General features: G+C 38.2%; 2 protein-coding genes across 2 annotated transcripts; both read right to left on the minus strand.

Moving 5' to 3' along the window:
- Positions 1 to 4,748: 4,748 nt before the first annotated feature.
- Positions 4,749 to 5,504, minus strand: LOC106447624 (40S ribosomal protein S16-3). The gene has a single exon (XM_013889595.3). The coding sequence runs from the start codon at positions 5,413 to 5,415 to the stop codon at positions 4,975 to 4,977; it is 441 nt and encodes a 146-aa protein (XP_013745049.1). The 5' UTR covers positions 5,416 to 5,504; the 3' UTR covers positions 4,749 to 4,974.
- An 824-nt stretch (positions 5,505 to 6,328) lies between these two features.
- On the minus strand, positions 6,329 to 7,442 carry LOC106450342 (two-component response regulator ARR22-like). The gene is made up of 3 exons (XM_013891990.3): positions 7,314 to 7,442; positions 6,837 to 7,111; positions 6,329 to 6,730 (listed from the first exon to the last, which is right to left on the minus strand). The coding sequence occupies exons 1-3, from the start codon at positions 7,360 to 7,362 to the stop codon at positions 6,554 to 6,556; spliced, it is 501 nt and encodes a 166-aa protein (XP_013747444.2). The 5' UTR covers positions 7,363 to 7,442; the 3' UTR covers positions 6,329 to 6,553.
- Between the last annotated feature and the right edge of the window lie 5,893 nt (positions 7,443 to 13,335).

Consider the following 13,335-nt stretch of genomic DNA (forward strand, 5'->3'; position numbering starts at 1 on the left):
GCTATAGAATTTGAAATGGTCTCCATTTCACTCCATATCTCTCATCGTTCTACCATGCAATTTGAGGCATAGACAAAGGAAGCCAAAAACGTATCACCAGAGGCTTTAAACCTCACCCATATTGTGATCATCTGTGCAGACGTAGAGACCGGAATGATCTCAACAGCATCAGACCAACACACCCAAATCCTACCCAAACGATGACTCGAGTAGTTATGAACACAACTCCAACCCGGGAACGTAGAATCAAAAATATTTTGGAAATTCTCCTCTTTAACCCGAGTCTCTAACAAACAACCAAACGACAACTTTGCAGCAGAAACCCAATATCTAACTGCCTTTTGTTTGCGTGGCATGTTGAACCCACGCATGTTCCAAGCAAAGATTGACGACATCAGTACTTCCGGGAGGAAGCTTTCTTCGCGTGTTGAGACTCCTTCTGTTGCTGCGTAACTGCTTGCACCAAGCTCCTTGAGTTAACTATAGTCCTCTTTGCACCTCTACCTCTACTACGGTGCGCGCTGCTTTGCCGCTGAGGTGCCGTTCCCAGAATATTTTCAATAGAATCAGTCACCAGTGGGGTAACAGTGCGACTAGGAGATGGAGGGACAGTCTGCTTCTCACAATCCTCTACAGATTTCACCTCTGACTCCGAGTCCTCATCATCATCTTCCTCGTCGATCTCACCCTCCTCCCTAATATCTTGCAGCACCTGGAATCCATTCGGCGATAAACATGTCTCAATATTATTTCCTGGCGGAGTCAGAGCCGGAGCCCGGCCGTGGCCGGAGATAATGGCCCACTCGTTTACACCAGATCTTTCACCAGTTCCTTTCTCAATACTATTGCCTCTCACCTGCTCCGCCTCATTGACTGAGGTGGTAATATTTGATAGATTCTTTCCACTAGATATTGATTCAAGCTCAGCCATTAACTTGGTCATGATCACAACACCTGACGTCTCTGGCACCTCCTTAGAAGAAAATCCCTCCATCACTACAGAATCGTTTTGTGTCGTCCTCTCTGCCTCCTGCTGAGTATTTGAAGACTTTGCTTTCATCGTACAGTTAGACTCCAAATGCCCCCAGCGAGCGCAAGAGGAGCAATGAGGAGGGAGCCACGGGAAGGCAATGGAGATAAGAACATCTTCCCCATGTCTGCCTTTAAGACTTATTTTTAGTGGTAGAGGTTTGGTCAAATCAACTTCCACGAGCACTCTAGCAACATCCATACGAATACACCTTTCCGTGCTCGGATGTAGCTTGATAAATTTTCCCGCAGTGCGAGACAAGAAGCTAAGGCCCTTTTTAGAATAAAGGTAGCCCGGAACGTGTGCCAAATCCACCCACAGTGGAATGGCAGAGAGGTCAGGAGGCGAGCTAGCTGTCTCCGGCGACCACACACCCACCATCAAAGGCACCTCCGAGATGTGCCAGAATTTCCTACCCAGAACTCTGTTGCGGATAGCAGCGTCTTCGATCCTAAACAGAACCGTCGTCTTCCCAATAAATTGAACATCAATTTTAGGTTTCTTCCCTGGCTGCGCCCAGATTCGATTTACAGTAGCGTGAATCGAACCAATATGAGGGGCGTCTTTCATAAAGTAACCCACAAGACAACATCTCCAAAGAGGTTTCGTGTCCTCCAAAAGCTCCACCGGAACCTCCACTTCTGCTACACCATCCTTCACCACGAAACAAGGTTGCAGAGCAGGGGTCGACGAACCCTTCAGCAGAACAGACGAGTACGAGATTGCGTCACGATTCTCAGCTGTCCCGGCCACTGTGTCCTGCAAGACCTGCTCGAGAGACTTCTCCCGCACATCATGTGCATCACTTCCGATCTCTCCTATTGCCTTCTCCTTGTTTGCCGATTCGGGATCGCCGTCGCCGTCTCCTTGCGTCATTAGGGTTTTGGAAAATTTATATGTAGGGTTTCTATCTCTCTTTCTCTTAAATTTTAAAAGATCTTATTTTATATTTATTCATTCATTAATTTTAATAATTAATTTCTCACATACTGTTTTTAAATTAGCACACATATATTACACACACTAACAAATTTATTTCCCACAGACTTATCATTTTCTGTATTTTTTACGTATACAGTACTTATGAAATACTTTGTTATATACTTATAAAGGGGGTGATTGGTTGAGGCTGTGACTTTCTGTTTTTTTGCTCTAAGATTTAGGCTCTAGATTTTTAGCTTTAGCTTTAATTTATTTTGCTGTAGAAATTTTTCAGAGCATTGTATAAGATCTCTAGAGAAAGTGCTTTCTAAAGCTAACATATTTCATTTTATAATGTTTTGGTTTTAGATTCAGTTTTTAAAATAAAAGCATGATTGCTTTTAAAAAATGGATGTAGAAATTAAAAAGGTTGTGCACAGCTCCTACAGCCTCAACCAATAACCCTCATATTCACAATATGTTTTATAGTTATTCTGTTGAACTAGTTAACTATAGGGGTAACTATATTTTCTTCGGAAGAAAACACCCTTTGGAGATATCTCACTGTATTCACGTCCAACGCAAAAGCTTTAGCCAAAAGCCCTGTATCAATCAAAGGGCGGGACCCGAAAAGCGTTTTACCAATCGGAACCACACCAGGATTTTGACTCCCGACTGCACCAAACGCAACCGCATTCGTGTTGCCAATATTAGCATGAAACTGAACCAAACCGACGGGAAAAACAAATACATCTCCGGGATAAAGAACCTTGGAGAAGAGCGTGGAGCGGAAGTTTGGAGGGGTACAGTGTGTGGTCTGATCAGTACTACTCTACCGGTGAGATGGTCTGTTTTGCTTCAGAGATTGGTTACTGGTCTTCAGGACAGAACTGCGACCTTTTTCTTTCGATATTGCTTTCAGGCTGCGGTCTATGCTCTATGGCATGAAAGAAACATTCGCCGAGTAGGAGAGGCACCTCAGTCCCCTACTAGACTCATCATATGTTTGGATAAGTTAATTCGAAATAGAATCTCTTCCTTGAGAAGGAAACTGGGTAGTAAGCATGAGAAGGCCATGGAGATGTGATTTGGAAGTAGATGATTTTTTCATTCTTTCTTTTTCCCATATAGACATTTCTTTTCCAACTTATAAATAGCATTAGGTTGTACAAAGATTTTCATTTGAGTTTGATTTTGTGTTTGCATCTATGTTTACACCATTACATGTTAACCACCGGAACATTGATAATCTTAACTTTTGAATACGTTCTCCATTTTAATATATGTTGTTTTTACACTTTCCACGAATTACAACACACAAAATTGTTCTATTAATAATACTCTCACTAACCAACGGGCCTTGGGTTAGTGGCACTTGGGATAACCCCAATACGGTGAACCCGCAGTTCGATTCCCGTTGGCCACCATAATTTAACATTGCACTTCTGGAACCCACATAATAGTCGGTTGACCTCGGTCGCCAGACACTGTGGTAAAATTAAAAAAAAAAAAATAATAATAATACTCTCACTCTCTTAGAGAAGCAGGTGCCTTATGGACTTCTATTGTATTTTACAATGGTTATTGATATTAAATGTAGGCAAATAAATAATACATATCTAATTCACATTATAATTCTAAGACAACATTAATTTTAAAATAAAATTAGTTTAAAACAACCTATTAAAATATGGTGAAAACACGGTTTATGTATCGAAAACAAACTCAAGTTGAGCCACCTGATTGACTATCTACCCCAATGAACTTAACAGCTTGTTTAAGATTCTCTAAATTAAATCAGTTGGTAATGAGATGACTACTCACTCGTAACTTATATGTAATTTGTAGTCATGATACAAAGCATTTAAGTCCTGAAGTTGAAGTTTGATACCTTGATCATATTCGTTGAAATTTATAACGTGAGAAGAAAAGATTATGACTCGCTTGGAGATCAAAAAGTATACAAACTAGCATGCACATTTTATACTTGCACACATGACCAAACATTAATCACCCAAAAACACAGTAACCGCACATTTTTGATTTCAGAAATTTAAAACGAGCGTTAATATGATAAAGTATCATACACATAAGCTACACCTACACACCACGTATACTAAAGAAAAACAAAATCCATTAATTAACTTTAGTTGTCTGATCGCATTGGTCATGTAATAGAATATTCATCAAGAAGACGAGTACTTCTAACTAAGAAAGGAAAAATCGGAATGGTTCAATGCATGTTCGGTTGTCGACAAATGACGACATGATATTCTTTACTTTTTATATAAACAAACCGAGTAGGAAAACACACTTGCTCACAAGAAATGTACCACCACGATAACGATCCTCAGAAAACTACTTGTGTAATAGGTTCGATGACGCATGAATTTTACAATTTTTACGATGCTGACTCAAAGCCCATTTAACTAGACAGACAGGCCACTTTCTAAAGCCCATATTCCACCCCTCTTCTCCGTTGCATTTCCTTCAAATGGTTCGATATTCATTTTCAAAATTCGAACGCTAAGACGCTAACGTTTGATTCAACCGATAATTAGTTGAGTAAATACATCATGTTTAACTAAACGCATAATCTCATAATCTACAAAAATGTTCAAAAGAGGCTAACATTGCTTCTAAGTTCTCATTTCAAGAATCAAAATTTCGGAAAAACGAAGAAATACACACAACAATCATTGCAAGACACCCAACATCCATTCTCAGTAAAAACCAAACCATACATTACCACATTCCTAAAAGATTATACGCTACTAACATTCATTCTTCAAAACAATTCTACAACTTCGTGTCGTTTCATTTCAAAAAAACAACAAAGCTTGTGTTCCATAAACCAGACACAACAGATAAGAGATTCAAACTTAAAAGATTGATAAGTTCTCCAATAGTAAACGATCCAACATTGTCAAAACATCATCCAATTAAAAGACAAAACTCAAAAGACAATACTTCAAATGTCTCAAAACGGTTGAGATCAGAAAAACACGAACCAGATATTGTTTTTAACGGTAACTCTTCTGGAAACGAGAACGAGCACCACGCCCACCAAACTTCTTCGGCTCGCACCTCCTCGGATCCGCCACGAGCAGAGTCCTATCGTACCTTATCAGAATGTCCTTGACCTCCTTCTTCGACTGCTCATCAACATACTTCTGGTAGAAAGCCACAAGCGCCTTGGCAATGCTCTGACGGATCGCGTAGACCTGAGAAGTGTGACCGCCGCCGTTGACGCGGATCCTCATGTCGACGCCAGCGAAACGGTGCTTCCCGAGGAGAAGCACCGGCTCGAAGATCTTGAATCGGAGGATCTCTGGGTTGAACAGCTCGATCGGGCAGCCGTTGAGCTTGATCAGACCGCACCCGCGTCTGCAGTGGGTGACGGCGACGGCCGTCTTCTTCCTTCCGAAGCATTGCACGGACTCTTTGGCTTGTTTCGTCGCCATGGTTAGAGTTGAAGATTCGTTGCTCACTCACTAGCAGCAGCCGAAGTGAAAACCCTAAAGCCAAGGTCTCTGAGTTGAGGGTTAGGCTGTTTATATATGTCGAAATTATAATGGGCTTAACTATGATGATTTTAAAGGCCCATGGGCTATTTAATGAATTACGGTCTAGGTAAGATAAACCGGGATGTTTTTGATTGGTTTCCTAAACCGGGTTGTGGTTATTAAAAGATTTTGAACTTCTTCTTGTATTAAAGTGAGGTATTTGAGTAGGTTCACGTATACGATTCCATGATTCGATCATACCAATCTGGCTGTGTGAAAAGAAGAGTTGAACTTTGGAAACTTGTGAGTGGAAGTTTAGTTGTGTCCAATGTTCTTAAATTGGACCGGAGTGACGGTTAGACTGAGTTTAAATCGGGAATAAATCCGAGTTGGAAAGCTGAAATAAAATTTAACTTGTAGCAACTAGCAACCCACAAAGAGTAATAATTAACACGCTGATAGAGATACAATAACAAACTAGTTAGTTTTCTAACAAGTTGACTTTCCCCAAGTGAATTTCACTCTTATCAAAAATCCTAATTAACATTCCTTGTTAGTCTCTAAAGCTAGAAGGCTTAAACCAAAAGCATGTGAAAACAAATAACCACAAGTAAAGAGATATTGAGATGTAGTTAAGTTATGTCTGATATTTTCTGTAAGTTATACATCTGTAGTTTTGTCTGGAATGGATAAAATCTAACTAGAGAAAAAGAGAAAGGAAAAAAAAAAAATGGAGATAAACTACGAAGACGTTCCTCAAAATCTACGGTTGTAATCTATAATCCGGATCAGTTAAATATAGGTATGGATTTTTAGCAGATTGCAAATTGAATGTACCAAGTAGATCTAGTTAATTGAAATGGAAATCGAATGCATCTGATCATAAGAAATCTTATTCATTATTTTATAAGCCAAAAGTAATGACTTACATGATTGTATATCACGCCACGCACGATAAAAATCAAACATAACAACCCTAAAACACACACATGCAGATAGATATATGCATACACACACAGGTGTATAAGCTGACGTTATTATGTGTTTTTCATATTTATATAATGTAGATATGTAGTGGCGACAATTCATCCATCCATCAAGCATCCATGAGATTGTTGATGAGAGGGAGGATCTTGGCTTTGCTTAAGGGCTTTGCCAAGCAATGGTTAAGTCCAGCTTCCATGAAAGCCTTACGTTCCTCTTCATTGTCAGCCAGTGTCGTCACCCCAATAATCATAGACGTCACTTTCATTTCTCTTAGCTTCTTAGTTGCCTAAACAAAACCAACAAAAGGACATAAAAAAGTATTTTAAAGAGGAGCTTAATAAGTGTAGTGATGATCGACACAAATTAAATTAAAGATTATTATTTAATTGTACCGAAAGTCCATCCCTCTCGGGCATTTCTTTATCCATTAGGATAAGGTCGAAAGATGCATTGCCGTCGCGGTGGATGTTCACTGCCTCCTCACCGTTCTTAGCTGTCTGTGAAATTCCACCGATTGATTTGATGATAATCTCGTGAAGTTTACGAATTACAGGATCATCATCGACGATCAACACGTTAAGTTTCTTCTTCACTTCTACTGACTTCGTTTTCTCGATATCTCCCGTGGATGTTGTTGCCATCTTCGGTTTTTTCTTCTTCGAACAATCTTCACACAAAAAGAATCTAATTAAAACGAAGAATGTTTAAACAAAACATTATGGAAATTAACATACAAGTGTTCTAATGCATGTGTATTTTTTTTTTTTTTTGTGTATTATGAGCGTATAACCATCTTCTTGCATGCATGGGTTCGTGTTTGTATATAATAATATATATGCATACTGAAAAAAGATTTGAAAGCGGCTTACGATTTTGGATTCTAAAGAAGATTGTGAATTGTGTTAAGAACGTAGACATCGATCGAAATTTATAGTTGAAAAAAGTGAAAGAGGCATATTTTCACACCACAATGCAAAATATCTTTCTTACACGAATTTTCCTGAAATGTAATCTGCATCGTTGCAACTGAGTTGTCTTACCAAACTAATATGACGCGCCAATCAGTCAATATGGTGAACAAATGTTAAGAATATAAGAAAACACAAGTGAAAAGTATATTTGTATATATATTATGATATTTTCTCCACGAGAATTATGTAATTAAGATTATCTACTTTCAGTATTTTGTTTGTTGAGCTAATGGTCTTGTTGAAAGGTTGATAAGATCATTATCAAATGCATATGTGCTAGGATGTAAAAATAAATACCATCACGGACCATAGAAGTCATGCTTGAGCAAATTAAGCATAGAAAATGCCTCAACACTATTCCGTATGATTAGCTCCTATTTTCTCTCAGAGTCCACAAGCTGAGTTTGTAATGGCTTATTAAACAATTTTATCAGATTGGAGTACATGTTTAATAATGAAAATAATACATTGTTATAAATTATAATAATTCAACTACATGGTCAGAGGAAACTTAAAAGGAAAAAAAAAGTTAAAGAAATGGAAAGAGTATCAGAACTATTAAAACATGCTGACAAAAAAAAAACTCATAAAACAGAATAGAGAGAGGAGACCTACTAAAGTAAAATTCAACCTATATATGTGAAAATAACAATCCCTGTCCTTACCAATAGCCCATTGAGCCCATAAGAAAAGGCCTATACAACCAATGTATTAACGTACAAGTTGATGGTAAATACACTCGTGGTCTCATGCGATGTCAATTATTATTAATGTTACACTTACCAAAATATATTGTTATAAGAAATAATAAGAACTAAACTATAAAGTGGAAGCTCTTTAGTCCAATAACTGAGATTATACATCAGATTTCAAATTTAATACCATGATCCACTGCAAAAAAACATATTTTTTACTAAGGCAGTATTCGTTGTAAATTCGTCGTAAACGGGGTGTTACGACGAAGTAACGTCGAAAGACTTTTCGTTGTTAAACGTTCGTCGTAATGGAGGTTTCGTCGTAAACGACTCGTTACGTTTACGACGAAATATATTCCTCGTAAAGCGCAGGGAAAGGATTCATCGTAAACGCCACGTAAGTCTTCGTCGTAAAGCCCACGTAATTATTTAGATGTAAAGCACACGTAAATACTTTCGTTGTAAATCACTCGTAAACATTTCGATGTAAAATCCTCGTAAATATTTCGATGTTAATCACTCGTAAACATTCGATGTAAACTCCATGTAATGTTTACGAGGAGTTTACATCGTTTCTTATTATATTATTATTAATTAGTATATAATAGATTTTAATTTATATTTAATATTCAGAATTTAAAATAATTTAAATTTTAAAACGAAATATGATCTTGGAAAACATATTTTAAAAAGTCATACAATAATATTTAAATTCATAATACAAACAGAAAAATAAAAAAAAACTACATATTGTCGAAGTAGTTGGTGGGGTTGCTCGGCTGTTGACGGGTTGGATCGGACTCTTGGGGATCTCGTGGTGGCATTCCAAGAGCGGCTCGTCTCTCACTCAACATTCTCTGCATAACCGGGTTTCCCACGGCCATCACGTCTAGCAAATCCTCAAGAGAGTCTAAACGAACCTGCTGGCTATCCATTTGAGCCTTCTGGCTATCCATTTAAGCCTTCATCTGAGCAGTCTCTTCATCCCGTCTCGAAGTGTATGACGAAGTTGCCCTTGCAACTTCGTTAACAGAGCCTATACCGACTATCCGTCCCTTCTTTTTAGGAGCCACCTATAAAATCAAAACATATATTAATATAGTTAATTATGTTAAAATATTTAAAATAATGTAAACAAAAATTTTAAGTTACTTCTTCGAAGATTCTGTCGACCTCTTCGGTGGACAATGTGACTGGTAATCCATCGGGAGACTCCTGGGTTAGTTGCGTCTCCCGTTCTTCAATCCGACCAGCCACTGTTCGGAAGAGTTTCTCAGATGCAGGATCCACAAAAACTCTGTCGGATGTGGCGTGAGTCATCTTGAATAGGTCAGACAAAGAAGGTAAGACTCCCGTCTTCTCGAACTACAAAAAAAAATTAAATTAAATATTATAAATTATATTAATTGAATATTTTAAAATATATATTTAAAACAAAACTTACAGCTTCTAGACGGACTCCTGCATGAGGTTTTTGTCCGGTTCTGTGAAGGATGGGCAAATGACCATCTTTATCCTTCGTTCTTCGAGAAGCCGAGCACGAATTGGCCTTTCTGATCGAAGAGGGGTGCTCCCAATAGGCGATGAGGCCATCCCACACATCCGTCGTGAGCTCAGTGGGCTTTCCCTCATACCCGTAGATCTCCCACTTGTCCTTCCAATCAGAGACTGTGTTGCAGAGGCGTATCTTTGCCTTTGCAACGAAATCTGTCTTCACCCTCTCGGTGATTCCCAAAGACCAATGCCACTTTTGCTGAAACATAAAATTTTTGAAAAATTACAATTAATAATAAATATTAAAAAATATATATATATATTTAAAAGTGAAAATTTAATTAAATTTAAAAATCTTACCGCAAAACATTTAAACCACGTGATCTTAACGTGGTTTGGTGTCTTGCTCCAGTTCGGGTATACCCCGTCGTAGTAACCCTTAATCGTCGCCGAAACGCTCCGGCTAACACGGTTGTTAGCCCCAAACCTGAAAAAAAAACAATTTAACCGTTACAAGATAAAAATTAATTAAATTTAAAAGTAATAAAAATTAATAACTTACCAATAAGTTCCTCGGGGTCTATCGGGGTCTAGAACATCCAAACCCTCCCGTCCAGGCTGGGCAAGCAAATCCTCCACCGTATATCTCGCGAAGGGAGCATATGAAGGCACACGCAAATCCGGATGAACTGCACCTTCTGGGACAGGCTCAGGTGCAGCCGCTGGAGGAGGAGGTGGAGGCATCTGCGGTGGAAGAGGAGGACTCGAAAAAACTCTCTGAGAAGTCTGAGAGTCTGGAACTGCATCGGAAGACGATGGACCGGAAGAAGATGTACCGGAACCATCGCCAAACAACTGGGCATAAGTAGGTGCTGCTGGTTTCCTTCTAGGAGTCATCTAAAAAAAATTTAAATAAATTTAATCAATTATGACGACATAATTAAAAAATTATTCCGTTACCTAACTAATCACCTAAACTATAGGATTCCGTCATCTAACTAATCACCTAAACTAATTATCTAACTAATTAATAACCTAAACTAACTTAAAAAAAGGAGGTTTTCTGAAAATTACGGATGCAAATTTCTCAAAAAATTCAGTATTATAGTGGTTTTCTGTTACTTTTTGTTGCCAAAGATTGTGGTTTTCTGTTACACGTATTGCATTTTTTTTTTGCTAAAGATATAGTTGTTTGTATAGAAATGCATTCGCGAGAAATTTACTATATAGATACGTCAGTTGTAAATAATAGATGATCTATTGCAATAGGTTAACATTTTTTTTGTCTTTACGATGACAAAAAGAACGAAAACCACAAGCAAAAAAAATCTAAATATATGGCATTATTGGAATCTCTATGTTGTTTGACCATATAATGTGGAGTTCCCACATCAACTTTTTCATTCGTATACAAACAGTCTATTCATATTACAGTTCTAATTCTTTCATTGTTTCTCGACTTTTTACATTTCAATGACTTGTTTGAAACTGGAAAGAGTAATCATTAATGAATCGGTTAACTCCAACAATAAGACAAACCCTAAATAACTCAAATTATGATGATAAGTTTGGTACTTTAGAAAAGGAATGTATTACTTTAAAAATTGGTAGCTAATGTCAATAGTGATAATATAAATATTGTATTTTATAGTTTAACGCAATGGACATAAAATTTTCACCCACTTCACCAACTAGAAATCCTTTCCTTTATTTTTTCTTTTTTTTTTTTTTTTTTTTTGCCAAAAGGTTGAATTTCATTTAAAATGATGCTGGTTTGTAATCTTACAAATTAAAAAGATCATACTAGGAACAGCTCTTGCAAAAAAAATAAAAAAGAGCTAGGCCTAGAAACAGAGGAGTGCTAAAGAACAATCCTACTCATACGAGAGCCACATCTCCATTGCCTTCCGGAAATTTGAGTTGTTTCTCTTACCAAGAATAACGTCACGGATGCTCACTACAAGAAAACAGGGGGATTCTGATGGCCGAAATCGTCGGAAATTCGTCGGAATCGGTCTATTCCGACGAATTTCCGACGAACCCGTCCGTCGGTATCGTTTCGTCGGAAAAAAAAATTCGTCGGAATTTCGTCAGAAATTCCGACGACTTTCTGACGAATACCAAGAAACGTCATTCTGACGAACTTCGGACGATATTACGATGCGGCTACACGAGACCAGAGTTCATCGGAAAACTACAATTCCGACGAACGTGGTTCCTCGGTTTATTCCGACGAACTTTGGGCGTCGGAATTTACCGACGGACATCGGTCGTCGGAATATACCGACGAACCACGTTCGTCGGTATATTCTGACGGAAATGAGTTCGTCGGTAAAGTCCGACGGATATATGTCCGTCGGTATATTCCGACGACCGTTGTCCGTCGGTATATACCTTTTTTTTTTACACATTAATTTTGCATTTTTATATATTTTTTGATATTAATAAATTTAAAAAATTGGAAATTTAAAACTAATAATATTATAAAATTTAAATTCATAAAAACCGAAATAGGAAAAAAACATTCATAAAGTTTAAAATTCATACAAACCGAAATAGAAAAAAAAAACATTCCGAAAGTTTTATAAAGCCGAAATAAACTAAGATGAACTCGAAGACATCAAACGATCTAGCTTCTGCATAATCTCGGTGTTGAACTTCTTCTGGGATGCCAACTCAGCAAGGATAGTGGCATTCTCCGAACGGATAGTGGCATTCTCCGAAAGGATAGTGGTGTTCTGCTCCTCCAATGCCCCAATCCGTTCATCTTTGTCATGTAGCTCCTCGAGAATCATGGGATCGGCATACGGAGCTTGCGAAGAAGATGCCGGATACGAAGAAGCACGACGGGCCAACCCAACTAAACGGCCTCCTTTCCTTTTAGGAACCGCCTACAAAAATATTTAAAGTAAGTAAATATGGACAAGTAAGTAATCGACATTATAAAAAAAATATATTAATAAAAAAAATTACCTTTTCAACCATCTCATTTATTTGCAATAGAGACAGGTTGGTTGAAGCTCCCGTGGAGTCGCCGTCATCAGAGAGAGGCTGAGATTGAGAAACTATCTCAGCTTCCACCAAATCAACTACACCTCTGATCACGGGGTCCTGAATTTGACCCGTCGTCTTGTTAGTGTGAGCCACCTTAATGAGTTGGAGACGATCAACGGGATTACCGTCATTTGCTTCGATCTAAAAAAACCGCCATTATTAGCCAAAAAATATATAAAATATTTATTTAAAAAATATAAAGATAAATAATAATAAAAAACTTACAAGTTCATCCTCCTTAGTAGACATGGAGCAAGCGCCGAGGTTGTGCACATACATACCTTTCCCGCCACGATCGCTCTTCCGGTTCCTGGAGTTCCTAGAAGACGTCTCTGCAGTGTCTTCCCTCTCCCAATGAGCTATCAACTGCTCCCACACCCCCCCGTTGATGAACCGTGGCTTCTTGTTCTTCTGCCAAACTGTCTTCCACGCATTATCTGCTTTGTGTAAGAGTCCATGGCCTTTTCGTTGAATTTCTTACGGACTGTTTCCGTAAGATCGGAGTGCCAGTTGAACTCTTGCTACAAAACAAACACAATTTAATAAGTAAATATATGTAAAAAAATGTAAAAACTTAAAAAAAATGAAGGGTTACTATACCGCAAACTGACGAAACCACAACTCTCGTTCGTCGGAAGGGATCACACTCCACTTTGGATATCCAAAACGGAGCATGG

Source organism: Brassica napus, chromosome C3, assembly GCF_020379485.1.
Source record: "Brassica napus cultivar Da-Ae chromosome C3, Da-Ae, whole genome shotgun sequence".
NCBI classification, from domain to species: domain Eukaryota; kingdom Viridiplantae; phylum Streptophyta; class Magnoliopsida; order Brassicales; family Brassicaceae; genus Brassica; species Brassica napus.

What these genes read in the sequence shown, in the direction of transcription:
- LOC106450342 (XM_013891990.3), bottom strand. Translation starts at nt 7,362, where the DNA reads ATGTCTACGTTCTTAACACAATTCACAATCTTCTTTAGAATCCAAAAT. An exon ending in CTTCTTTAGAATCCAAAATC is followed by an intron (nt 7,112 to 7,313) that starts GTAAGCCGCTTT and finishes TTTTGTGTGAAG; the next exon opens with ATTGTTCGAAGAAGAAAAAA. An exon ending in CCGAGAGGGATGGACTTTCG is followed by an intron (nt 6,731 to 6,836) that starts GTACAATTAAAT and finishes GGTTTTGTTTAG; the next exon opens with GCAACTAAGAAGCTAAGAGA.
- LOC106447624 (XM_013889595.3), bottom strand. Translation starts at nt 5,415, where the DNA reads ATGGCGACGAAACAAGCCAAAGAGTCCGTGCAATGCTTCGGAAGGAAG.